The sequence below is a fragment of the Myripristis murdjan genome, chromosome 15, assembly GCF_902150065.1.
Source record: "Myripristis murdjan chromosome 15, fMyrMur1.1, whole genome shotgun sequence".
Taxonomy (NCBI): Eukaryota; Metazoa; Chordata; class Actinopteri; order Holocentriformes; family Holocentridae; genus Myripristis; species Myripristis murdjan.
Window position 1 is genome coordinate 16,018,813 of NC_043994.1, and position 27,960 is coordinate 16,046,772.

Consider the following 27,960-nt stretch of genomic DNA (forward strand, 5'->3'; position numbering starts at 1 on the left):
TGCTGGTGAGAATTTTATCATGCAGAGACTGAGTTTGGAGTAAATTATAATAGGTTTATCCAGTAAATATGTCAAATCTGAATACTCCATCTAATTTCTTGGTTCAGATGTGGCAGGTGAGCGTCAGCCTGAAAATAAGGGACATCAAATTTGAAGTTAGCATGGTGCTGGACTCCCCAGAGGCCGACAGCCCCTGTTTTGACTAAGTCACATTTATCTGTCATGAGTTATCACTGAAGCTACGAGGTGTTAGTGTGTGCCGATGTCCCAGAGATCCACTGAAGTGCATTTCAGCTTATTTTGAATGTGTGTATTCTGCTGAGAGCCTCAGATCATGAGGCTGGCAGACGAAGCCTTCAGAGGCCTGGTGGAGAGGCATCAGCATGAGCTCGGCTCCAGCCTCTTGAGCCCCCAGGAGGTGGTTTTTGAGGCTTTTTAGTGATATTCTTGTATGTCATTTCCCTCATAGCATTTATTCTATGCACCGATCTATGATCAGCCCTTAGAGATCGGCAGGGAGAAGAAAAGCTATCTCTCACATGTAAACACTTCTTGCTTCAGGCTCATACCTGAAGTGTGATTTAATTATGGATTTTGGATTTTGCCAAAAGAAGGGCATTTTCCATCACTCCCATGAGGCAATGTGACCGAGAAAATATTGCAAAACAAGTAACCCTAATGATGCCATTTTAACAGTATGAATTACAATGAAGGCATTAGGCGGTTTTGTAATCACTTCCTGTGAGCCTTACCCATGTTAATTAGCCAGCAAAAGTCAGTTTGTAAACCAAGAGTTGTGCACGGCAAGGCTTTTGACAAGTACTTGAATTAAAGAATAGCAAGGTTGGGATCCAAGCTTTGCCCACCTTAACAAGTTAAAATGAAACTACTAAGGACAGCTGTGGATTCAGGTCATCTTAGATCATGTTTAAAATTAGTGTATATGAATGTCACAGGACCTTTTTGTTTGAGAACTGAGGGGCTCAATTTGCCTTTATTTAGAGGAGGCTTAACAGTAATTACCCTAATCTTTAGCCATAATCATTTCCTCCAAACAAGCAGTGGTGAAAGATAACTCTCTGATATAATAGAAAAGGTGTAGTACTGCGGGACAGATAATCATGCAGCAGACAGGCCATCTCCTTTTCTCTTTCTGTTTCCTTGGAGAATGAGGGAGCAAAAGTCTCAGACATTTAGCCTGGCAAGAGGTCCTCCAGGGAGCTTTCATTTTCTCTTGCCAGAGGACGGCCAGAGTGGAGAGGGAAGACATGGTATTTACTAGAACTCTGTGCTGGTTGTGTCAGAGTTCAGTTACATTGACAATGTGAGGCTTGAAAGTGCTGTGCTGCTCACTTCTCAGAAAACCACTCTGGGAAGCAGCAATACTGGGAGGGGGAATTTTTGAGAATATCTGCTGTGAAGAAATGTTTCATGCCCTAGAAATATTCTCTTCTTTTCTCTTGGTAGGACATGCACATCTGTGTGTATGTGTGCGTGTGTGAGAATAGCTTTAAAAGATGAAAAGAGAGGTTAGTCATTAGAGAGTATTGTTCCATCTGGTCTGCAGTGGTGTGAGATTTGACCACGCCTGTATATCTATGTATTTTCTACATGTTTAACTCCCACGGTCAAACTTTACTTTGTAGGTTCAAACTTTAAATGACTCTGGCATTCCCCTAATAGACCTCTGGAGTGAGTGAGAGCACATTAACCTGCAGATTGGTTGATGAGCTCCATTGCCATGGATACTAATAAATGTACTGGCAAACATGCCAGTCAACCAGCTACAGTTAATCTAAGATTTAAATTGGATAATAAATGAATCAGGTGTACAGTATTTGCTCTTCTGCAAAATTCGATTTTGGTTTCTTGCTGAATTGGATATTTTGACTAGTGAGCCACAGTATCAAAATGTCATGTAGTCTGGAGAGAAAAAAAAAAAAGAACAACGGTATGTCTAGTTAGCTGCAATAATGGAGCTCTTATGGGAACAGATGCAAGAGGTAAGTTCTCTAGCTTTCTTGGTACTGATACACTTTATTGCAATTATAAATATCACACTTTACATAGATGCTTGAACAGTGGGGCAAAGGGGGCAACTACTTTTATTAATGGGGGAGCAAACATACAGTCATTCTATCTCATTTTTCATTCAGACAAAAAATTTACTTTCAATCGAATTAACTGTGTGAACCTGTCTTAACAAAATAACTGGATATTTTCACTCTCACTTCATCAGTGTTTTGATTATATCATCAAATGGCCGCTTCGTACAAAAGTGTCTGAGAAACAGCGTTCTCATGCGAGATCAAATAGAGTCAATGGACACCCTGATTTGACTGTCTAGAGCGTTGTATACTCACTTGTGAACAAGATCCTGAGATAATTGAACTCCACCATTTGAAGCACTAACTCATTCCCAACTCAGAGAGGGCAAACCACCTTTTTCTGGCAGACAACCATGACCTCAGACTTGGAGATGCTCATCAAAAAGGTTCTGTGACTTTCATATTCACTCATTTTAAATATGATCTAAGATGTCCTGAATCCACAGCTGTCCTTAGTAGCTTCATTTTAACTTCTTAAGCTGAGCAAAGCTTGGATCCCAACCTTGCTATTCTTTAATTCAAGTACTTGTCAAAAGCCTTGCCGTGCACAACTCTTGGTTTACAAACTGACTTTTTGCTGGCTGATTAACATGGGTAAGGCTCACAGGAAGTGATTATAAAATTGCCTAATACCTTCATTGTAATTCATACTGCTAAAATGGTGTCATTAGGGTTACTTGTTTTACAGTATTTTCTTGGTCACAATGCCTCATGAGAGTGATGGCAAATGCCCTTCTTTTGGTAAAATCCATAATTAAATCAATTGTGATATGCAAAGCTGTTCTGATATGCAAATACTATGGCAATCTTAGAAAGTCCCAAAGACAACAAACATCATTGTGCAAATAATAAGGTAAATAATAATTACATCCTGAAGGGATCACCCTTTTCTGCCTTATTTTCTGACCACAAACAACTTTAGCTGAGGGTTAGGTAAGAGTGAATAAATGAGATATGATATGTTTGAGTGATTTGCCCTCACTGATTGCCAAGATAGAAATCTCTAATTACTTGTCAATAAGTAAAAAGAAACTGCCCTTCCTCTTCACATAAACCTGAAAAGGTATTTTGAAAAATTATGAGCTACCTGTGAATAAACATGATTGAATCACTGTAATAAGAGAATATAACACATAGAGAACGTAGAAGGAAAGCACTGAAACGGTATTCATAAAAGGGATTATGCAGTACAAGGACCTGTACTCAGCAAAGGAGCAAACTACTGACTCTATGCTCAAAACATCTGCTCCTTAAAATAACCTAAAGGTCCAAAATATGGTGAAAAAATGTATTCACCCTCTTAGGCCAGGAGAAAAACGGGTCCTTGAGTGTTCCAATTCCATGCTACAAATGAAAAATTCTGGGTGCAGCTGCAGCCACTGAATACTAACTAGAGTTTGTGGTATCAGTTCACTAGCATAAAGAGTCCTCTGCAGCTCAAGGCCAATGCTAAGGTAGACAACCTTAACAGGAAAAAAAAGTACAAATCAGGTCCCATTTATAATCAGCTCATATTCAGTGCTGACTGGTACACCGGTACACATCTTCTCACTTACATTCAGAAGTGATAGTGTCTGTGCAGCTGTGCAGACTTACATTGGCTTGCACTATGACCAGGTAGCGAGTTCTCTCTTCATAGTTTAGCCGCTCTGCCAGTATAATGTGTCCTGAAAGGGTGTTGGCAACACTCACTGTCCTGTTAGATACCTGAAAGAGAGAGAGAATTGCAAAGAGGTGAGGCGAGGAACAGTCTGATCATTGTAGAAGAAATATACATGCCGTTGGCCAAAGAGTGTATTTATTCATGGTGCGATTAGTCCATATACCGTGTCACTGGGGTTGTACTGGATGGCGTATTCTATGTGCCCGTTGGGCCCATCATCAATGTCTGTAGCACCGTTATTTCCTGAGAAGCCTGTGAATATGGTCGTTCCAACTGGCGTGAGCTAAAGGAAAAATATGACAGCAGGAAAAGAACATCGACATATTAAACATCATCCTGTGAGTGAAGTACAACACCTTTTATGCAGCAAAGTATTATATATACATGTATGTTGGAGTCAGCAGCAGCTCTGAAGGCTTAGGCGCAACACTGCTGACAGAATAACAAAAAGTGAGTATGAGAACCGCTGTTTCTCTCCTGAGCCCTCGGAGAAGTCCATAGGACCGGGCAGTGGGCAAGAGAGTTCACTCAGGGGAGAAGCTGACAGCAGTGGGGAATGACTCACTCCACTGTTGGGGCAACTGTATACTACTCCGGTAATGCACACTGACAAGAATTCTGAACCCGCAATGCACAGAAGTGTGAACAAAGGAGATGATAGTCACGGCTGTCCAGAACTTGGCAGGCAGATCCTTAACCCTTATCTGTCTATCTCAACAGATGTGCTTTAAAAAGTGTGTAATGAGCATCTCTATAAATATATACATTTTTATTTATTTATTCTGCTTTGCCTCGGGGCTTCTCCCTGTAAGCCTTTTGAATGACTTAGCACTGGCATGGACCTGGCTTTTCCTAGTCTAAAACAGATGCATCATATTAGCCAAAATCTCTGTCATCCAGTAAAAAACACATCATTATGCGCATCGTGACCTTGCATTGACATCAGCATCTTCAGTTAGTGGAGGAGTGCAGTGAGTGCAGGCCGGCAGCCTACAGTGCTACGGATTGCAAGAACTACATGATTATTCTGCTAATTTTGACCAAAGTCTTGGATTGTACAAACCAAAGGGTTCTTTAGATATTTAGCAGCTCGTGTACTATCCAAATCTAGCTTATGCCAAACATCAGGGACCTGGTTTAAAATGCAAAGCACTTTGGCAAAAAGGCCCTACACCTGTGTAAAATGGCCTATAACCCAAAGCTGGCATCAGTTAAATAACCATAAGCTCTCTTTTTTGACAGTACATAGCATTCTCATTACATTAACTTTAATAAACACCAATTCTGTCCACACTGGCACTCACACACACATACACACACACACACACACACACACACACACACACACACACACTGTATATGAAGAGGAAGTCAAGCAGATGAAATGGAAAAGCCAAGCTAAACCCACATTTTACATATCTTTTTCTCCCGGACTTCAAAACTGACTTTCAGAAGAGAATGCACTTTTCTATTCAAAACTAAACTTCATCAGAGAAACAGATGAGAGGAGCAGGTGGACACACATCCACGTGTGAATCCATTTTGCTAGACTTTCCAGTATTTGGTTTGTCTCTTCACTGCCATGATAGTAGTTAGGAGCTTGTTACGAAATTCAACTTTTGTCGACAAGTTCTCTCTGCAGGCGTGGGAGGTGGCACTTTCTGCCAGGGTTAGTAGAGAGTATCATGGTTCTGCTGAAAACAATAACATCTGGTTTTGTTATCTACTACATACTAATGTTTTCATTCCTCCAATTACTAAAGATCTTAATCTCACTTCCCTCTCAAGACAGTCCTAATGAAGGTGTTCTAAGCACATAATACAAATTTGGGCTTACAAAGTCATCAAAAGAATATTATTATTTCTACATTTCTTTATTTATTTGCCATTAAGGGTTTCCTATGTTTATCAAGCAATAGTTTGTCAAAAGACCGCTTCATTTTATGGGTAGAACTCACAAAAACAAGGGAGAAGGATATGTGGCTAACACTTACAGAAAAGAAAAAAAAAATGTTTGATAACAATAATTTTCTCTAAAAAAACAAACAAACAATATTTCAAAGAGCAAGGCCTAGCAATAGCAATGTTTCCCTACACCATAACAATATATCATTTAAATCAAAATGATGCACATGGGATAAGATGAATAAACCAGTCATGTTTGCAGATGATTTTGTAAGCTGCTTGTTTGTTTTGCATATGTGTGTTTGTGTGTGAATTAATGCAAATAGCTATTTCTTTTGAATAAATATATATATATAAAAAAAAAAAAACACTGTTACATTGCAGTCATGTTGCTAAATAATTGAGCTGCGTAATAAGCTCAGGACAGCAGCACACTCCTCCTCACCTCGTTCACTGCAACATAGTAGCGTGGCTGCTGAAACTGAGGCGTGTTGTCATTCCTGTCTCTCACAACGATCCGTACCTCGTGGTAAATAACATTACCAGTCAGCTCACTCCTGCACTGGATCTGAACCACGATGGTCATGATGGAGTTGGGGGGCTGGGAGTAAGAGAGAGAGAAAGAGGGAGAAAGTGAGGCAGATGAAGAATCCGAGGTGGGGAGAGAGAGCAACAAAGACAGTGAGTCATATAACTAATGTGACTACAATTGTTTGCAAACTTCCTGCCATAACCCAGTTGAATGGGCACATAACAGGCCATTATACACCTTTGTTCTTCCAAAAATACAATATCTTACATTTCCAAAGCGACTTCAATACCTCCTCTGTAACAATGAGTAGTGAGGTGCTACATGGGCTTCAAGCCAGGGCACTGGTCTCAAATATATCCAGCAAACATGGGCGTAGCCAGAAAACAACAAGCACAGCAAGAATATGATAGAGAATACAAATGATGCTGCTCAAAGCACAAAGCAAGATGGAAGAGAGGTGTTGGCCATAAATAGTATCTTGTTTAGATATCTCCTTGACACATCTGCTAAGGAAAACTTTTGGCACATCTTGAATTGCCAGTTATTCCAAAACCTTCAAAGCAGCCGAGCCCAGTAAATGCTTGAAGCTTCTTTTGAATTTTTTTTAAGGTTTTCATTGTGAAAGACTTTCTGAAATTCTGCTGCGAGGCAACCTTGCGAAATTACTGTTTTCCAATGAACCAGTAAACCACCAGCAAACCAGTTTTACTTTAATTAATTTAATCCTTGTTTCAGAATAGACTGTAAACAGAGATTGTTTGACCTTGCTGCAATTTTAACCATCACAGTCAAATAAAATCTTAGCCAACTTACTAGATTCAGACTCGTCAATGAGCTAGAGGGATGATAACAATGGAAGTTTCACTGATTTATTTCCTAAAAGAATCTGTAGTTTTAAACTGATATTTCGTTTTGGTAAAAGAAAGTTTAAGTGTAAATGCACCTACAACTACACAAGCTACATCAGTGGCCCTGACAGTCTGTTGTCAGCATCGTGGTTCCTCCTCTACCAGTCATCTGGGTCCTAATTCACTGCCATTCATTTCTGGGCCCTTGCCTAAAATGGCTTGAAGTATAAACTCTCCACGGTAACATACATTTCAATGGAACAGAGCCTTAGTAATCTATCTATCTATCTATCTAGAATCTAGATAGATAGATAGATAGATTGATAGATAGATAGATAGATATAGATAGATACACACACACACACACACACACACACACATCTGTTTATTTATTTTTTTATCCGTTGACTGCTGCCAGTCCAGAGCAAAAACAGTCTGAGTGGAACCATGCCTCGATGTGCTAACATATAATATCAAATAAATAAATAAATAAATAAATAAATAAAAATGATGGCTACTGGTAATAGAGGTCTGCACAGGTCTGTTTTGTCAAGGCTGTACCCGCCTACTTCGGTAAGCCGTTGTATGAAGACTGCCCACCAGCCTGCAATCTGTATTCCACATTCAGTGAGTTATCATCACAGTTCACCGCATATCATTTTTTGAGTCCTAATTGAAAAGCCCCATAAAAGATATCCATAAATGCTGAGTGTGATCAGATTAAACAAACAGGCCTAGAACACATACACTGTTTCTGTGGCCGCTCTTGAGAAGCCACCACACAGATGTCTGACATAATAAACAATGAGATGATTATACTCAGCCCACACCTTGACAATGCATTCCAATATAGTCACCCACACCTGCTCACAGCCTTAAAAAAACAAATCTGCACTTCAAACAACTGTTGCTGGACCTGCAGGGCAGCTCGCACCATGCAGACCCCTGACTGGTAACTTAAAAGCGGAAGCACATCAGCCCATAAAATCAAGTACCTCTGAGGCAGAAGACAAATATTGCTCTGATTCCCTAGCCACTGGAGTATTATTTCAGGCAAGGCCCTGGGAATGAACAGAAGTGGATCAGAGTCTCATCAATTGGAAGAAACAATGATGCTGACAACTTAGAGGCCGTTTCCACAACAGCGATTTCTGCATAAAACAAAAACCTTTTGTTGCAGTTTGGCCTTTTGTCCATATCACAATAGCTTTTTGGTGGCCTGAAACCACACAAAACTTTTGAAAGCGGGGTCAAATCTTTTGAAAACACAACCCATCGTCATGGAGATAGGCAATACACAACTCTTTTGAAAACTGTGACAACAGGGCCGCACACATGGCTATTAAGTTTTCAACCCACACTGTGAGAAACAATAGCAATGTCTGATTCCAGTAGTGCACTAACAAGTATTAAATGCAGTCAGAAACAAGACATTTTATTAGACATAGCTCAAACTATATTCAAAATCTTGAGGGCAGGAATAGAAATTAGATTCATGAGCATTCCTGCACATATTGATGTGGATGGTAATGAACTGGCAGATGAATATGAATTTGTAAAAACATGGAAAAGAGAAATAAATGTAAGGCTGAGATTAAAAGTATAATCAAGTCAAAAATCACCAAGAAATAGTTTGGTCACACCGGTTTGAACAGTACATTAAACAGCATGTATTTATAGATATCAACAAGAGATACAGACAATCAAAGGAATCAAATGATACTAGATTATTAGACAAATAGAGATAATAGTGAGTGGCAAATTTACACCACCACCTACTGGCCTGGCATGCATACTACAGCGTTTTCAATTGTTACTAGAGGATCTGTGTGGATTTTGTGAAAGTGCAAAGCAAAAACATTTCCGTTTTTAGCCTACTTCTATGTGCATTTGCATGCAGGTGTGGTATACATATACATGCATCTCCCTAAATTAGTCCCAGCTCCCACCCCAATTTCCGAACAACAAATGTTATATATTTCTATGGAATTTGTGGATTACCTGTTGCAGGCTTACATGTGATGCCAAATCTCCAGTCAACTGAATAGTAAATCTGTTTTTGTTCCCTGAATGCCAACAGTAAACTAGAGAACAGCAGCATGCCACTTGTCAACTCCATATTTACCTGTCAGACAGTTTTGAATATCCTGAATTTACAACCAGGGGGATTTAGCTAGATAACACAACCTAACTAGCTAATCTGTCTCTCTCCCAAGGGGTTATTTTCTTGTGTGCTCTTGTTGATTGCTCATATTTCACAGCAATTGTCTGAGAGCTAAACAACTGTCTTACTGTCTTTACCCCAGATGTTCTGACTGGCAAGTCGTGAACTGCATTATGCATCCTGATTTGTTATTATATACAGTATGAGGAACATCTGTGATATTGGAATAAATTATGATGATGATTTGGCTCCAGTAAGGGCCTTGGATAGCATTCTTACTCTATAAGATCATTTTCACATGATGCCTATTTCAATAAAGCATTGGCATATGCAAATTTATCTTAAATGTCAGATGTGACATATCACCCTTCCTATCAGTTGATTGTCAGAATGCAGAAGCCAGGTAGCAAAAGAATCAAAATAGTGCAAGCACAAAACGACAGAGATGTCAGAAGAGAGAATCAGCAGGAAAATTGAATGTCGTGAGCTAATACCACTGCAGTTATTTCATTTTACCAATATTATATAACGTCTAATGTGCACTTTACCCATTTTTCAATGTGTAAACCTCTTAAAGCAAAAAGCCAAACTGAATGGAATATCAATACAGTTGAGCTTGAAAAACCTATTTCCCACTGCAGTGTGGACAGTCTACATATTAGGAAATGACCAGTGCATACTCTGCTTTGCTAAAAAAAAAAAAAATGTTTTTCTTCAACAGCACCACTTAATAATGACCATTTTATTTAAAGATGCAGCAAGGGCTAAAATTTCACCAGGAACAAATCCAATGTTCTGATGGTGGGATAAACCTGTTGCACGAAGTACTACCTCATTTGACACAGGTCTCTTTTAGTCTGCATACCATTATGTGCTTCTGAGTCCAAAGTTAGGAGGACTATTGAATTTTGCATTGAGTTCTGCACTTTGAAACTTGTGAAAACTGAGACAAAGTAATTGTTAAAAAAAGAAAGAAAGAAAGAAAGAAAGAAAAGGTAGTCATAATGCTATAAAGGAATAAAACTTATTAATCAACCTCTGAATAGTTTTTTTTTTTTTTTTTTTTTTTTTTTTTTTTTGGTCCCATTCATTTCTTTCTTAACCATCTGTATGGCCTCTTACTGAACTCAGATATTACAGAGATGCTGACAAATTGATAAAATTAAATGGCCTTGACAAAATTAAAAAGGCCAGATTGACCTAGTTCTGATGGTGCATATAGTGCATCTGCAATACTTATTGGGTGACCAGTGACTGCAGGGCAGCTGCGGCCCCAGTGAAATCTGGCCATTTTCACCACCAAATTTAAAGGTATCCCCCTTTGTGCTCTATTGCTATTAATTCTAATTGCCAGATTAACTCACATTGGAGAAACTCTTTATTCATGAGCAATGGCAAATGGTTTTATGTCAAAACATCCATCCACATAAATCTCATTTTTCATTCCCAATGCTGACCGACTCTCCACAGAGCCCCATCAGAGTCCTGTACTCACATCCCTGTCCAGGAATCGCCCAGTGCTGTTGAGGAAGAGCCTCTGCCTTGGTGCGTCCAGAATCACCCAGTAATCGTTGTTGTCCAGCAACGTCAGCGAGATGGTTCTGCCTGGGTCCTGGGCACGGCCGTTGATCTGCATGTTATTTACCAGAATCGTACCTGTGAACGTAGAGCAGCCTCACATTAACACTGGGGCCCTACGATGAGGAGAATGAAGAGGCCTCACCCTTACTGTTGTCGTATATGTAAATAAGAGTAGTAGCAAAGAGGGAAAATGCAAAGGAAGGGATCATGTATCCATGTGCTGATTAGCTGGCATGTTCTCTATCACCTCCAATAAATGATCTTCACTCCGAATGATTGTGAATAGCACTTCAAAATGTCGTGTTTATTTCAGAATTCTGTTAATAGAAAAATGAGTTATTGAAAAAGAACACAGCTGAGCCCGCGGCGACGTGATTTTATCCACTTTGATTGGATAATAAAGGTTCTGTTATTTCAAATTATCAGGTGGTCAAAATTAAGTTGAAATCTGCACAGTGGAGCACGGCTTTGATGTGTAATCAATGCAAGACAGTGATCCAAGATGATAGCCACAGAGTTGCAAGCGAATGAGGCGAAAGTGTGAGCTGTGAAGTGCTAGTTGTCCTCATGCCAGCAGAGCAAGATAGCGATCCATGATGGCAGCCACGCAACCATGTAGCACAACAAAGATGTGTCAGCCCCAGACGTCCTGCCAGGATCATTAGCAATTACAGCTTGGGCATTTCATGGTGTGTGCTAATTAAATCGTCACCCTCGAGACAACAAGAGCAAATACAAATCTCTTCTTCAAAATTTTGACCATTATAAACATAATTTGAATGTTGTTGTAGTTGTTGTTGTTGTTCTAAATAACAAGAAATGGTTATTGTAAGATAGTTTGATGTTTTAACAAGACACAACCAAAGTCAAAGTAAGATTTCAATGTTTGGAGTAAAATTGAAAATTGCAACCTCTTGCTCTGAGAGGCACAATAAAGGTTTTTTTTTTTTTTTTTTATTCTAGTGGCGGATACAGTTATCTAGCTCTGTGCATTTTTTCTGTGTTTATCCAGAAATAATGAAAAAAGTTTTTTTTTGTTTGTTTGTTTTTTTGTTTTCTTTTGTTTTCTTTAGCTCAACTGTATCTAATATCTTAAACTAACATTTGTTGAAGACTATTTCTGCTTTAACACTTTAAGAGCTAGTCTAGTTTTCTTAAAATTTTAAGGAGTGAAGCTCTAATGATTTTTTGAATTTCCTCCTAAATTAGTTAGTCAGTTCGCATCAACCATAATCCTTGGAAAGCTTTCCAAACACAGCCCCAGGTCTGTGAAAGATGTATACCATATGTAGGTAAACCTCTCGCATTGATAATTATCATTCTCAAGGGCAATCGTATCGTCTAGTTTAAACATCAAAGCTGTTCATCCGTGAAAGATTAAACTTTGACACAATACCCATGTGGAGCCATCCTCTAAATCTAAGCTGTGCGGCATAGTGGCCAAATTAGGAGCAGGAATGCACAAAAAAAAGGTTTTCTAAAAAACAACTCTTCAATTTTGCAGAAAAATTTGATTCTAGAAAAAGTTTCAAGAAAGAAAATAAAAAAAAACCCAGGAAGGTTGAGGCACTTTGATTTAGACACTCATTTTAATGGAAGATAATCCACTGCATGATGAAAATAATAGAAGTATGCAGTATGCAGTCAGACTAACAATCAACCATAATCTTTGTTATTCTATTATTTTACTGGAGATAAGAATTACCTCACTCTAACATCTTGGCCAGTAAAAGCTGAGTTTTCTAACTGTTGCAGATACAGACAACAACATTAATCTTTTATGCATCCTAAACAAGTCATCACTGATTGGGGGATCATTAATTCAAATGCCTGATCAAAATAATAAAAACTTCTCAATTGCCAAATGCCAGGAAAACAGTCAAATGTATGCTATGAAAAATATGAGCCAATCTGCAGAAGAGATTTGTTAGCACAGAGGGCATGTGGCCCATCTGGCAATTTATCTGTACCATGGAATGTGTGCAAATCTAATGTGTGTGTTTTGAATTTCACTGCATATGATCACTGAACCAGTTTCATATACTGGATAAAGGTCAGGGCCTATGCTGCTGTAATAAAAAAAAAAAAAAAAAAATCATGCACTACCATACTATTGGCAATATGCAAGTAAGCACCTCAGTCATCCACAACACACAGGGGCGTGTGGTCCATTAAGGGCACTGGGGCACCGCCCCTCTTGCAATTCCAACCGTAACATGCATAATTTAATTAGAAATCGTTTTTGTTGTTGTTGTGTTGTATGTGTGTGTACATTTCTGTTGTTACTCTCAGATAAATCATATGTAATCACAGAAACATCTAATAACTAATACAAAAGCGCTGCCGACAATCTTTCTGTGTGCCGAAGGGCGTACTTCTCTCCGACCGACGGTGTGTGTATGGAATACATTGGCTTTTCTGGTAGCCCCTGATTGGCTGACATCATACGCCGAAAATAACTGGATCTTTCGGGCGGTGAATTTTACGCCCAGGAAATGTTGCCACATTGGGTGATTTTCTGCTTAATTCGGTGGCGTTACAGTGGATTGTGTCGCTAAACATGAGCTTGGGTGGGTTGAAAAAATGTTGGCCTAGTTCAGGTTACAGACGTTTTAATAAGGCTATTATTATTTCAATGTTTGGTCATATTCTTTTCCGGTAATAATTCAAGTTTTTTAATCAACCTGGCAACCCTGCTCAAGTGCGCCGTCTGCCTTCTAGCTGGTCAGACGGATAGCAACAATGGCTAACGTTAAAATAGATGTACACTCTGCTGAAAACAGTATTGATTCACTACTCAAAAATCCATTTAGCCGGAGGACATTATCGCAAAAGCTCACAGTGAAAAATCTTGGACCAGACCAGCCGAAGGACCTGAATATCCAGCAGCCTTCTGGACGTGATCGAGGGAAATTCTACATTCGGAGTTTTGCTAGCGAGTGGTATCAACGCAAACCGTGGCTTTCTGGTTGTACCAAAAGGCGTGCTCTTTTTTGTTTCCCATGCCTCCTGTTTCGGATGTCCACATCTGACAAAACGTGGACAGAAACGGGAGTGACAGATTTGAAGCATCTTTCAGAAAAATGAAAAAAAAAAAAAAAAAAAACCATGAAGAAAGCAAGTATCATATTGATAACGCAATGAAACTGGCTATATTTGGAAAAGCAAACATTGCTAGCCAGATTAGCGACAGCTATCGGGTTGGCATAGCTAAGCACAATGAAGAGGTTGGAAGGAACCGAGCCGTTCTTTCAAGGATTATTGACTCAAATTTTGTGGTGCATATGAACTTGCATTACTTGGCCACGATGAGACCTATTACACGGAGAACCCTGGGATTTTTAACAGACTAGTGGATTTTGTAGCTGAATTGGACAGTGTGTTGAAACATCATTTGGAAACAGCCACAGTGTTTAAAGGTACGTCCAATACAATACAGCATTTATCCCCTGAAAGCAGGCAAGGGCTACACGGATCTTTGTTTGTGATACTGTGATAATAATCGTAAAGTGAAAGCAGCAGGCCAAATATATCTTTTTCTTTTTTTTTTTCCTGTATGTTATAGAAACCACTAGCCTAGCCGTTAGCCACAAGCAGCTGGCTTTCTGCTACCTTTACGGTGCATGAGAGGTGCCAGAATACGCGGAGGCTCAGAGAAACCTTGGTCCATAGCCCCACCTAGTGGAAAAGTCACACCACGCCACTGACCACACACTGTGTTTGGATTTATTTACACAGGGATAAGGCAGGTAGGCAACACAGCCTGCATGGCCTCTGTAAAAGTGCATAAGCTTAAATATTAGAATGTTAATACTTAAGTTTGCTGTGCACTTTTATATGATGCGTTAATATCCCAACATCTTTCTACTTTACTTACTACTTTGCATTGTTTATCCAACCAACATGAATGTAAAGGTTTGCAAATCTTACCAGATGAATTCATGTCTGACCAGTGACTTCATCAGTTGAAGAAACAGCAAACAAAGACATTATTACCGTATTCAAGTGCTTACCTCATCAGATAGTCGACCAAATGTGCTTACAGCGAAAATGCCATCTTAACAAACCATGAAAAATGACGCCTCTACAGAAAGAGAGATACAGCGTACAAAGCTTGCTCGTACTTAAAAATTATGTTACTGAGTGCATTCTCAGTATGCAATGCTCATGTAATTCATCAACGGCATTTTCAGGCCAGTAGGAGGTACCACTGCAGGTTCAGTTCCCTAAGGCTAACTGACACAGTCAATTCAGACATGCAGAGTTCAACACTGACTTCATCAAAACCTTACAGTCAACTTACGGTCATTGCTTTCAGGTATAAAAATACAGGAGTTTTACAAAGTTCTAAAGAGGATTTATCAGTGTTATCTTTTTTAGCTGACTGACAAGTTCTTTGGAAATCACATCACTTCAATACCTTCCATTTGTAGGCTACTCAACACCTGACTCGTGTCTCCTCTTAGTATGCTGTTTCTGTAACTAAATCGTGACAGCAGCCCCATCTTCAATTCTACTCAGCCTGGAAAGTAGCTGGAAACCGGATATGCACTGAGTGGAGAGAGCAGTGGTGGAGATGAGGAGGGAGGGGGTCATGAAGATTGGCTTTAAAATCAATCTAATTAAGCAGAGCTGTGCTAAAGTACAACATAACCAAACACTTAAATGTGAAGTATTATTGTCCTAGATGTCAGTAAACACCTAAAAAAAATCTGTTTTAGTATCTCCAATGTGTGTTAGATGAGCCTCTGATTGACTATGTACACTATGTTTTCCTCTGATTGAGATTTTAGCCTTAAGTTAGTAAGCTCAGTTCTATACAATTGTTGGAATATATGCATTAAAGGCGCTTTATGACACGCCTCGCCAATCCACCAGCTGTAAAACCTAAGAGGGTAGTGGTATGTTAATGCGCTTTTTAATTACTACCCATAACATCTTGTATTTTATGATTGCATAAAATGAGTTTATCCATTTTGCAGAGTCACCGAGACGCTGAGGATTCTCAAGCACGAGCACAGATGGAGGAGTGATGGGGAAAACTCTGTATTATAATTATAATTTGCCCTCCTCCCTTTTTATGCTATTAATGGCTGTGCACCCTGTTTGCAACACTCAGGGTTTGATGCATATGTGTGGTGATCACAAGGACTTATAATTATCTCTGTCTCACTTGGACTAAACTCCTTTTGAAAAATGGATCTTCTAAGAATTTAATTTAAAAGTCAAAAGTTGCTCCCTGTTGCTGGTTCGTTAATCTAAAACACAGCTTTTCATAAATATTTCTGCCTCAGTGACTTGAGTGGTGGGCTACATCTTTTTGAAACCCTCAGGTCATAAATTACATGGCTGATAATATTACATGGGAGGGCAAGGGAGCCTCCTTTCTTCCTCAGGTTAATTGGACTTTTCTGCTGTGACTGCAGGGCTGGGGAATATGGATAAAACCAAATGTCACTATATCTTTCACCAAATACTTTGATATTGATAGGCCTTCACAAAATATTTACACCAATTTTTAATAAATGATCACCAAACAGAGATTTTTGATAAATGATGACGCAGGCAAATTACAGAACAGCTAGGACAGTCCATGAAGTTCTGAAAACTGCATGCCTTTCCTGGTAATGATGCCTTTAAAACCAGGAGTGGACAACAAGCTTACCATATCATGATATTATGATATTTGAAATTCCAGAAGATATCTCGTATTTGTATCATTATATCAATATAATATCGATATATTGCCCAGCCCTGTGCGTCGGTGACAGCCTGTACTCTCACTGAAATGCTCACTTACTCGCTCAGTCTTAAAGTCACACAGCAAGGCTGTTGCATTCTCCCCCTCTGTCACAAGGATGCCAGAGTTTATAAGTGTTACATAAAACATGTGAACAAGTACTGTGAGATTAATACTACCACTGCTACTACTATTACTACTATTACTACTACTCCCACTAATAATAATAATAATAATAATAATAATAATAACAATAATGAACTTCAATTGTGAGGTACTTTTCAAAACAAACCCTATATATGCACTCCTCATCTATAAAATGAATAATTAAATAAATAAATATATAAAATAAAAATATCTCTGGTAGTCTGTGGCTTGCTCTCCAGCAGGGTCATTTCCCACACAGCCGCCCATCTCCTGTCAGAGACGCCTCTGATCTAGTCTTCACAGTAGAGTAACCCCACAGAGGGAGGACAGGGGGCTTACTTTTATCCCAAATATCAATAGTGTTGGCATCCCAAGAATATGGCACCGGATAAGTCTCCGAGCATATTTCTGATCGGCCTCCAGGCTGAGCACCAAAGTAACTTGGTTGCAGTAAGGTTTATTGGTACTGAGCATGGATTCCTATCTGAAATATGGTTTGGATATAATATATGTTGTTATGAAAAAGCATAGGATGATTTCAGGTGCCATGAAGCAGCAAACTGAAAGAGATGATTAGTATGGAGGACTAAAACCTTTCATGTGGGGGGAAAGCAGATAATGCATGACTCCTAACATCTTCATTAACATCAGAGCAATACAAACAGCCATAGGAAAACTACGGATGCAGAGGTTTCCCACAGGCTTGGCTCGGTCAATAACAATTAATTTGTTCTCTATTAAAGTCTGGCCAAGATAAGGTTCACTTGCTTTTGATCTCTGAAAAATACAGTTATAGTTATTTTTCTTTCAAGAACTAAGCAATGAATGCCAAATGTAAACTAAGAAAGAAAGAAAGAAAGAAAGAAGGAAAGAAAGAAGAAAGAAAAAAAAACAGAGAAATCATATCTCTGATAGTACTGCCTATAAACCTGAGATTTATTTTTTAATCTTTTTATTTTAAGGGACAGTTAAGGGAAGGCTGTTTGGGGAGTAAATGTGGGTGATTTATGTGGCTGATAAAATAAAGTATAAGCATCTGCATTTGTCTCAGAACCCTCCTCTTCCTGCTCACTCACAAGTGTAAATATGCTAATGGGCCAAATCTGTGTACATAAAGTAAATAGCCTAGATGAAGAGCCTATAACTTGCATATAGCAGACAGCTCTCTCTGCGGACCTACAAAAAAGTGTCTTAAACATGCAAAACCACAACATATTTTCCAGAATATCACATAAACTATGAGAGCCTGCTTCAAAGCACGGCATCTCGAGCATCTGAAAATGCAAAGCAAGTCCGAAATGCTGTTGAAGTTCATCATCCACCTGTCATGCGTGATTGCTCTCAATGCCCCATCTCCAAACACACACACACAGAGGCACACACATGCACACACACGCACAGGCACACATACTGCCTCCTTTTCTATCTACTCGAGCACATTCACATAAATACAAACACACATACACACCAGCTGTCAAGGGACCCACCCTGCAGCACCCATTGCCAGCTAAAAATATGTGCTAAGTTACAACCGCCTCCAAATGAGGAGGGATGTTATACCACAGCCATCTTGGCACTCCAAATGCTTAATAACCTCTAATTACTTTTGATGTAATTTGACGTGAAGAAACATCTGTCTGTTTACGCATTTCTGCCAAAGTAAACTAGAGTCAAAGAGGCAAAGGGAAAGAGCAGCAGCTGTTTCATTCAGTAAACAGCGATATCAAGAGGTGTTTTGAGAAACAGTATTGCGGCAATCTCTTCCTCTGGAGGAATGTAAAGTATTTTCTTTATTTCCTTTTTTGCTGGGTGAGGTGTTAGTCATAAGTATGCTCATACTGAGCTTATACGGAGCCCTGGGCATAATCTTGTCAATGCAGGGCATGAAATTAACACCCTGCCACCCGCCAAAAGTGGGTTAATTTCAGCTTGGGTGAAACTATCAACTTTACCCGTCATGTTGGCAGGCAGCTAATTTGCCTCTGTGTATGGCCAAAGAAAGCCCACATATGAGTTAACTTTTTTTTTCTCATTGGAAAAGCAGAGTATGAAAATCTGAGCAATACAAATAGCCTTGTGATGTCAAAGCATCTCACAAATGGCTGCAACATATTCCCTATCCCATAGTCTCAACCACAATGTCTGCCAACTCTCTTCCCTAGGCATTTGTATGCTATGCAAACATTCAATGCAACACTGAGTTTCCAAATGACAGACTTGTTTCCTGAGCAGTCCTTCTGAGATAGCGGTCATATAGGCAGAGTTTATTACAGCAGCGTTTTATAAATGACTTCATTACCAAACAAATAAGCAACAGTGAATTGTTGCAGGCGAGGTGATGGCAAAGACTGACAAATGTTAGTGGTGGGCTTATTAACCAGGCGGTGCACCCAGCAGCTTTCAGTGGTCATTAGTTGCTTTCAGTGCCCAGTAGCTTACTGGGAACCAGGTGATCAAGGCTTTTACAGAGCATCAAATGAAATGACACAGACATCTGTCTTTCCCTTCATATAAGAACACAAAAGGTGATTAGTCCCACTCAGACAATGTAATAGGTTTTATCCACATTAATCATCTGCTGTTTATCTGCTGAAAATGATTGCATTGGATACAGATCAAGTGTTTATTGGGGAATTCTGCTCCTATGGACACAGGCTGTAAATGCTAGACCACAGATCTGGTTTTGAATAAACTTGGAGAGTATGCATTTTGGCACTGTCCTTTAGTGTTCACAAAAATTAGATCAATTTGGCCTGATGTAGGCACTATAATAAAAAGCCAAAATAAGTTGTAAAAAGGGGTTGAATTAGGTTGGAAATAAATTATTACTAAGTGTGGTAAGAGATGGTGTCAATCATGTGGAATCAAATCAGCTCTGCTCATTCCTCAGGGTTTCCCTCAAAATATTTAGGCAAAGTGGCAATGCATATTGCAGCATCTTTTCCAGTTAGACATTAGTTTCCACTGGAACCTGCTGTCACTGTTATACATTCATTAATAACCCACAAGAATAACTACATTCCCAGATACAAATTTGTAGCATTATATGTGTTTCCACTAGTTTGCTGGTTGCACATAATTTGCTTCACTGAAAGTTAGTCCGTGCAATACACTAACATTCAGACTGCAATGGACCTTCCTAAATCCAATGTCCAATTAGCCATATCCTGAAACAACAAAAGCAACAAAATCCCATTTTCTGCTTCTTCCTACATGATGTGAACATGACAGAGGACCAGCAGCCAGCAAAATAAAGAAGGAAGTGTACAAGCCATGCTTAAAAAGTATCAAATGGACTGCCATAACTGAAATGTCAAAATTTAATGACTGAAAAAATGAGGACCAAGTTAAAAATAACCAAAATTAACCTTTAAGTGACTGAAAATGTTACATTCAGTTAGTCACTGGGATTGAGGCAATTTTCGAGAGCCATTTGTGCATGTGTCTTCACCAGCTATAACCAAAAAAAGTTTGTACTGACACCCCTCTCCGGTGTGCTTTGCTGCCCGTTTTGGCACAAGCAATGTCATGGCAAGTCACAAAATGTCACAAAGGGGTACAGGTGAGAAAAAAAATGCTTACACCAAATTAAATTGCATGCAAATATGGTTTTGATGAATGGTTTTGATGACTTTTCATTACTTTTAAAATGCACAGCAGCGCATTCCTCTATGCTTTGCTGTCCATTCTGGCACAAGCAATGTCATGACAAGTCACAAAAGGACGAAATGGGTGCAAGTGAGAAAAAAAAAAATGCTTGCACCAAATTAACTTCTAACTAAAGAATGTCCGCACTCACAAATTACATGGTTTTGATGACTTTTCATTACTTTTAAAATGCACAGCAGCAGTCATCAAAAGCATGTGATTTATGTGGGAGTGTGGGCATCCCTTCTATATAGTGAAGTTTCATGTTTGCTCCGGTTCAAGTGAGGAGCCCTAAAGTGTTTGGAGTTGACCACATCTGATTTACTGACTCAATTAAATCACCACACCACCAAGTACAAGGTCACTGTGCTTGATCTGTGCCAGCATGAAATTTAGAACATGAAACAAAATATCATTACAAGTTATATGAATTGGCCTAATAAACTTGAACTTGAATGTAATATCTCTGACATTATTACTTTGACCGGGCGACTGGTGCATCTTCAAATCAAAATATGTTTAAGTCTAAATACATTTAATAAAACAGGCCCAGCATAAAGCGCCTTTCAGTGCAACAAAGGACACAAATACAATTCAAAAGACAAAAGTACAAAAACACAACAGTCACTGAGATTGTGTTCACTTGTGTTCACTCATGTTCATGCCTTTGCAGCTGTACGTTTGTGTTTACACTGTTTGCATGTTTGTGTGTCTGTCTGTTACACTTGTAACATGGATATGAGAAAGAGCTAGAAATAGATGAAGTGGCAAACATAACAAAGGGGACCCGGCAGGGAAAGGACGGAAGGAATTGGACTTGAGCGCAACGGTGGATTGTTAGGTAAGCTGAGGTAAGGTGAAGGTAACGCTAAATTACTGGGCTTTGAGTCTAGACTTTAAGTCTGTCAAAGTGCCTGATTCACTGATAGGGTCAAGAGGCTGGTTCCAGAGACAGGGCTATTTGTCCCAGCTGATTTCAGCTGAATACAGTACATGAAATAACAGGGAGTTAATATTGTGTGATGAAAGGTTTTGGAGAGCTTTGTAGGGATTAAATATGCCTGAGATGTATTGAGGACAAGACCACAGGACAAGAGGACAGGACCACTTAATGCATCTTAGTGCTGATTGGCCCAATGGGTACATGGATCATCCATGGGGAAAGCCCATGGATGTGCACTTGCTTGTCTTGTGCATATTTTTTTTGCTTGTTCTTTACTAGTTTACTGTAAAAGCAAGACATTTGGGTAACCACTGTATTGGCTACCCACTTGCCACTGCTACAAATGAATCCCTTTTTAGTTTGTTACCATGTCACATAACTTAACATACACAAGGTAAAATACAGCAAAAGCAAGACAACAGACTTTCAATACAGTACAGTCTGCCATGGGTTATGACTGGACCTGAATGATCAACAGGGCCAGTATGCCTGTGTGCACTGCACTACCTCATTTATGGCTTTCCTTTTATGCTTGCAGACTTTGTGTAGCAAAAATTCCACCGTTTTTGACAATTGCTGTGAATAAAACACAACAATTGCTCACACACTTGCTATTCTGACTATGTAGCTTGAATCATTTGCAGTGTGCCAAGAACCTTCCTCATCTTGAGATACATGTCTGGTCTTGCACCAAGACTGCTAAATGTTCTATAGTTGTTGCTGTATGGGATGTTATTGCATAAGCTGAATGAATATATAGAACTTTAACCCAACAAACACAATTAGATAGATTTGATCAATAATATAATTAATTACTTGTTAGGAATTGTGAATTAATTTATATCTCTTTCTCCCTACAGGGAGAGACCTTCAAGTGGACACTTGCTGACAAGCTCATGTAAGTAATGAGATTCAGGCTATGGCAGCTGCCTCCCTCCAAACTGAACCAGAACAGAAAAGCACAGCACTACTGATTTAAGGTGTTATTTGTATACAGCTTAATGTATATCTACAATTCATTTGAAATGGTTCACAACATCAGCACTAATGGATGAGATGGGCTACCACTGTCAAACCCAACTAAATAGTTGCCTACGTGCACTGTATTAAAATAAACATTGCATACTCACTTATAGTCTTAAATCTGGGCAGACCAACACCAGAAACCTCCACCTGCATGCTCTTTTTACTTCATGTCTCTGCATGATGAGCCATCACACCTACAGTAATCATGGACCCTCGCTGGTTTTAAAATTACTAACATTTGCTTAAACTGATGACAAGGTTGGAAAAGAAATCTTTTGGGCCAGGTGCCAGCAGTGGATACCTGCCAGCCTAGCCAAAAAAAAAAAAAAGCCCACAGAGAATTGTGTCTCCAGATCTCAGTGCTGATATATTCATTACGGCTGTCAGGTTTTATTCAATATTCAAAAATTCATTTGAGTCCTCTAACAGAAGAGAAGATAATGGGAAATCAGGTTCCATACTGTAATCCCCATTTGTCCACTCCTCTGCAGATTCTCTGCAGATTCTCTGCAGATTGTATTTTATTTTTTATATGATAACAGACATCATACAGTGATGAAATAATCAATTTTTATACAAATGTTACATAATATGTAATTAATCATTTCACACACAAATAGTTGGGATGAAAATGCATTTCTCTCAGAGGAATGCTTAATTTTGGTTCTATGTCAAAATGCTGCTTCAAGACAACAAATTGATCCAGGAACTGAGGCATAATATCCTGTATTGCTCACATAAATGTGTAATACTGTGATTGGTGTCTTGATCTGTAGCAGGGATTAGTCTCGTTAGGATTTTACTGATTCCAAATACTGTTGGTTCTTCTTAAAGATCCAATTCTTTATTGATTCCCCTATTAATTTTTTATAAACTGTCAGAGGTAAAAGACTATACACAGCTTGGTGCTGTCAAGTTTGTTTTGTTACTCAAGACAGAAACTGCTGCGTACAGTTACTTTTGCTTTCCAAAACAACTAAGGCACATTTGGCATGGTGTGCCTTCGATAATAACTTTAGAGAACAAAATGCAAGAACAAGTGAAAATTTTGGATTCACATTTGTATTTACCACTTTAATGAGGGGAATATTTTACTTTTGGACCCACAGTGCATTCATTTGGCTTCACAACACTCGGATAATGCTTCATGAGATGATTGAATAGTTTCATGGTCTCTGTTCTCTGTCTGCTGTTTTTGGCACTGTAAATAAATTATCTCTAGGAACGTCTGTTGAAGAGAGCCACAGAGCTGTACTTGCAGATTTTGTTTTATATAATATAGACATCCAAATTTCACCTCCCACCCTCTGTATCAAATTGCATCATCATATGCCCCTGATAGCTCACTGAGAGGCTTAAAAGGTTGCTGTTCAGCTACTTCAAAAGCATAGAGATGTTCGATATTATTAATGATAGATATGTGATATTGTTATACAGTGGCATATCGATTGCAGTGAATTGTGCTTCAAGATACAAGCCCTAATTTGTTGGCTCCTCATCTGTTACTGTTGAGTCTGGCCTCATGCGACCTCACGCCCAATCACTGATCCTCCACTACAGTATGATGGTAAGTCACACTCAAGTTGGAGTACTGTACAGTATATATCCAACCCTTTCATATTGGTTGTGTTATCTTTTTCATACATCCAAATACCCATGAAGAAGATGGTACAGACCTCTTGGCAGACATTAACTATTGTCTATTTACACAATATTACTTGTGCAGGCACAGATGAAGATGTTTTCATTGGATTTATGTGCTAATATGTACTTTTAAGTGCCCGCTTTCCCAGACACAGGAATCTAAGTTTAGAAATTTCCCTCATCTGTTACATTGTATGTGCCATCAAGGATGAATTTTTATGACTTATGCAGCTTAAAGCTAAATCAAGCTCTGATATTATTATTTTATTTATTATTATTATTATTATTATTATTATTTAAACAGTAAAGTGAGCTCCTGCAATATGAGAGTCATAACGGTGGGTTTTCTTTCCACCATACCATTTACAGCCACCCTGTTATTATTTCCTTGTTTTAGCTTTCTATGTTTCTGTATCAGCCTGAATAAGCTCTTCCTCTGCCCTCATCTTCAGCCCTTTGCCACTTCAACTTCAATCAAAGCACCTCTGGAACTGCACAATCGGCAGATAAACGTATCCAAAGTGCCTCTGGCACTGTAATCAGCACTGCGACGAGTGAAAAAGTTCATTCAAAGCAGCCTACCTTGTAGCTGAAAGACTGCAGCTTCACCACATTTTTTCAATCAGAGGACAGAGACAAAATAATCCAAGGATTCCAACAAGAGCCTTGTGACAGTGAAATGCATCCCTCATTTCCATTCCCAAAAATGTATTTTTTTTTCTGCCTTAACTTTCAGTTTTGAACAAGCAATCTGCTGTGAACCCAGAGGCAGTACAGTCTGTTTGTTTACAAACAAAATTAGAGCTCTCAGCACCCTCTTGTGGCCATAAATCGCTTAGTTCAGCTTTACAATATTTTCCTTTTCATTAATTTATGCTTGAGCATTGCCTTTATGTACTGTGTGCCTTTTAATTATTTTGTTCAGGCTGACTGCACACTGAGGCTGAATTAACAGCTTCACCTACCTGATGAAAACATACTGTAATAAACTATATTTTACAAAAACTGACTTTCACTGAATTTCAGGTATTCTATATTTTTTTGGCATAATGTAGCAAATAATTCCATTTGATTATCAGTTTAGCAAATGGCTGCATATTAAACGGTAAGTATAGGTAGATATAATAGCTTCCCATTGGTCGGTCAAAAACATTTTCCATTGCACATGTTGGCCTATCGGTGTACAGTTCAGCACAGTCTCTTATTTTCGTCCTGCAACCACCACGCAATTCTCACATCAATTCTAAGACAGAACCATCACAACAGATTCGGTTGGGTGAGCCAAGCTGCTTAACCAAACTGAGTAAACTGAGTGAGATTCAATTAAGACTGCAGACTATCCTTTTATTAAGTCATTGTGATAATTAGCTACATTGATAAATAATTGGATACAGGCCATTCTATGCCATGCTCATTTTGCAGACAAAATGATTGAGGTAATTGTGCGGGGTTTGCCTAATGTTGGCTATGAATAACTAATATAGTGTTAGATTTAAACCCACAGTTTTATTGATCTTTTTTGCAGATCCCTGACTCACTGCAGGACTCTATGTAATGCAATAGGGCTACTTATTCATATGCAAAGATTTATAGCATCACTTCCAACAGTCACCCACAACCCTGGCCTCATCACTGTCATTGCCAGCATGATCTCATGAGTGCATTAGGTGCAAGATGTTATGAAACTGAAACACCAGGTGTAGTAATAGATCTAAATATTGACCCAAAAACACAAAAAACACCAAAAAACATCCAAAAATCCTTGTTGCATTGTGAATAGTTGCAGTTAAGTTTGCTGGGAGTAAATGGGAAATGATTTAAGCACCACTGCATGATGCTGAAATTAAGGTTTGATTAAGGATCACTGAGCATGTTTAAATGCACACCATATTCCTGTATTATTCGGAATATCCGCAATATTCCGGTTGCGCACGAGTCATGTAAACACACCGAACCCGATTAAGGTCATATTCCGGTTGGAGAATATTCCAAATAAGACCCCTGGAATATGCGTGTTCTAACCAGAATATTGTGCCATGTAAACACCTTAATTGGAAAATGCCCCGTACTGGAATATTCAGTTACGTCTGCGCATGCTCGATTCACAATGAATCCTGGGGCGTCTTTGTTGCTATGGTTTCTGCAAGCGGGGAGAACGACATGCAGCATGGCAAAAAGCAGCAAGAGCCAGCATTTTTGGAGAGAGGAGGAGAATGCAGTCTGCCTTCAGCTTATGAAAGAATTAAATATAATGGAGTATATCGATGGGAGAAAACACAGAAATAGCAACATCTTCTTCTTCTTCTTCTTCTTCTTCTGTATTTCTGGCAGAACAGACGCCTATACGCGTACTACTGCCCCTGCAGGTTGAGTGTTGCATTACATAAGAGCGTAGAATACGCCGAAACACGGGAATATGCCAAGTAACATGTAAACGCAATATTCCAGTTGCTGCAGCGCATATAAACACCTTATTCGGAAAATTACCTTAACCAGAATATTGACCCGAACTGGAATATGGTGTCCATGTAAACGTAGTCACTCAGTATTCCAGTATTCAAGTAGAAGTCACAGGGCATCTGTTACTACTGTGCCTGGTGTTTTATTTTTCTGCAGTGGTATCAGTAAAGTGTGTCCATAAATCTATGTTTTCTTCCAACCAAGCCAATGTGCTTGATTTGAGTGTTGCTTGAATCATAGTGAAATCTGTGTACCTGTGTGGCTGTGGCTGGGGATCAGGGTCAACCAATTCAACCAATGACAAGGCAGCACACTGCAAGGTTATATCTTCTAATGTCTGACAATCTACTTATAACATTTTCGTCCTGTCTTGTCTCATCTACGAAAACCAAACACACATGTCATCATAGCTGTTATTATCTATGATTTGTTTTTAGCTCATTTCATCTTGTCTTAGTCATGGGGAAAAAAAGGTGTTGTTGAACATTTTTCGTCATTATCTTCACTGACAAAATTAACACTGTACTGCAAAGATGGAACCACACTGAGCTCTGCCATGCCGAGAAAATGGCTCTGTGTGGTACACCATATAGCATACTATGCAAAAAGCTCTTAAAAGACAAGAAAATGGTTTGCCTCTGGACACAATACTGGGTTTGCCGAATACTAAGCACTTGCTTCTCAGTTGTGCACTGTTGGCCCCTGGTGCTAAATCTGGTATGTGAGTGAAAGCATTCTGATTAGCTTAAAGCCCCCATCACGCTCTCGGTCAGCCAGCCAGACTCAAGGCTCTTCACAATGCAAGCCCATTAAAAATACCGCTGCAGAATGCCCACCTAAAAAACACAAGGCCTGGCTACTTCCCCCTCTCTCGGTTTGTGTTTCACAGCCATTTCATCTCTTTCTGTCTCACTGAGGAGTAACTAGAGGGATTGTGTGATTATTTTCCAGACCTAAGCAATGGCTAGGGAGATCAAGGCTGCTGGTGCCAGTCTGGCTCAGCCTCAGCATATAGCTGAGTCGTGGATAGCAATGAGCTCCTTAACAATGTCCCAGCAGCATATCTTGTCACTCCATTTTGTGCTTATTACAACAATCTGAAACCAAGGGCCAATAAGTTATTTCTTATCTCTGTGCCACGCTTCTTCTCAAGAATTCTGCCAGCCTGGCTTCCTGGGATGAAGCTACGAAAAGCTACAAAAGCTTGTCTCAGCAGTCAGTGCGCTCCTGGGGACACTCTCCATCAAATATAAAGGTGGAGTTCACCAAACTTTGGCAACTAGCCATTCACTTTAATTACCTGCTGAAGGAGGCAAACAGTAGGTAGCATAGATTTTGAAAAGAGACAAACATGACTCAACGGTCTCCCATTCATCCAACACACAAATCTATGCCCACACAGACTGAGCAGAGAATGTGTTTCTCATAAAATATTCACAACCAATCAGGTCCCAACTTGCATAGCAGCTTCCCTACTGTTCCTACTGTATATCCTGCATGCAATTTTGTGTAATCTATTTGGAAATGAGTTCTAATTATGAAATATGAGTG

The 27,960-nt window shown here is 39.2% G+C and overlaps 1 protein-coding gene across 6 annotated transcripts in view; it reads right to left on the reverse strand.

The window, feature by feature from the left end:
• The window catches only part of LOC115372415 (protocadherin-15), a 234,862-nt gene that overhangs the window by 112,640 nt on the left and 94,262 nt on the right, over positions 1–27,960 (reverse strand). For all 6 annotated transcript variants that reach the window (XM_030070300.1, XM_030070295.1, XM_030070297.1 and 3 more), the window contains 4 exons: positions 10,716–10,876; positions 6,122–6,277; positions 3,935–4,054; positions 3,705–3,815 (listed from right to left, as the gene is read on the reverse strand). In XM_030070300.1, the coding sequence (XP_029926160.1) occupies positions 3,705–3,815; positions 3,935–4,054; positions 6,122–6,277; positions 10,716–10,876 (548 nt within the window). The remainder of the gene's footprint in view (positions 1–3,704; positions 3,816–3,934; positions 4,055–6,121; positions 6,278–10,715; positions 10,877–27,960) is intronic.